The sequence below is a fragment of the Wasmannia auropunctata genome, unplaced genomic scaffold, assembly GCF_000956235.1.
Source record: "Wasmannia auropunctata unplaced genomic scaffold, wasmannia.A_1.0 LD326828.1, whole genome shotgun sequence".
NCBI classification, from domain to species: domain Eukaryota; kingdom Metazoa; phylum Arthropoda; class Insecta; order Hymenoptera; family Formicidae; genus Wasmannia; species Wasmannia auropunctata.
This window is the reverse complement of record NW_012036062.1, coordinates 1-1,119: the sequence shown is the minus strand read 5'-3', so window position 1 is coordinate 1,119 and position 1,119 is coordinate 1. Positions and strand designations below refer to the sequence as shown.

The 1,119-nt window shown below is 32.3% G+C and overlaps 1 protein-coding gene across 1 annotated transcript; it reads left to right on the top strand.

The window, feature by feature from the left end:
- Positions 1–18: 18 nt before the first annotated feature.
- LOC105460188 lies at positions 19–1,110 on the top strand (the record flags this gene model as incomplete). Its single annotated transcript, XM_011706627.1, has 3 exons — positions 19–175; positions 313–526; positions 623–1,110. Coding segments are annotated over exons 1-3 (777 nt in total), but the record flags the coding sequence as incomplete, so codon positions are not given.
- Between the last annotated feature and the right edge of the window lie 9 nt (positions 1,111–1,119).

Genomic DNA, 1,119 nt, shown 5'->3' with positions numbered 1-1,119 from the left:
TACAATTTGTTGTAGAATCGTAAAGAAAGATGATAATGGGAAACACCTTAATGAATTATTTACAGCACCATTACAGAAAATTACAGGCAATGAGCTATACATGCAATCAATGTTGGCATTATTTGACAAGAAAATTACATATACAAAAAAGAATCTAACTAACTTACTGATAATGGTATGTCTCCTTATGTGCTTTTATCAAAACAAAGATAAAATTTTGTCTTATATTGGTATATTTGGTCTTATATTTCTTTTTGTAACACTTTAAAATTGAAAAGTTTCTTCTATTTATCATGTTATTAACGTTTTCAGCTAATTCTTCCTATCTTTTCGGTGCTCCTAGACGCCTTAAGTTTCAATTGGTTAACCGATTCCACAGATATTATTCCATTAACTCTCAACATGTACAAATATCCCAAAATTTTATATTCGTCAAACAACGAATTAATTGGTCAGAAATACAGAGACATTGTTGAATATTTCGGTATAGCAGAGCGCATAGCTTCGAATGCAAGTATTATTGATAGTAAGTGTATTACATATTATTATATGATTTTTTGTGCATTAGGCACGATAATAAATTTGTCTGAACGATAGTTTTTATATCTATTATTTCTTTCAGCTCTTCTAAATTTTTCCATGAAAGATATTGTGGAATACCGAAACAATCTTATCATATCCGCCAAATTTAATGACACTGAAAATAACGTGACGTGGGCTAATGGTTTTTATTCCGGCTCAGCAATGCACAGCGTGCCGTTAACAATAAATCTCTTAAGTAATTCGCTCATCAAAACTTTCGCTGGCAATAAATATTCGATTGTTGTGTCTAGACAAAAATTACCGAATACTATATTTATGACTGCAATGACATCGCTGCCTGTGGGACAATTTTCGGCCGATTCCTTATTAAATTTATTCCTCTTTTCCACTGTGTCACTTTTTGAAAGTTCGAGTCTAAAGCAATTATATGCGAAACTGCAATTATTTGCGGTCGTTTTCATATTCTGTTCATTCTTCTTTTCCACTGTGTCACTTTTTGTAGTGCACCCTTTACAAGAAACAGAGACAAAAGTTAAACAACTCCAGCGCTTGACCGGTGTCACATCGGTATTATAT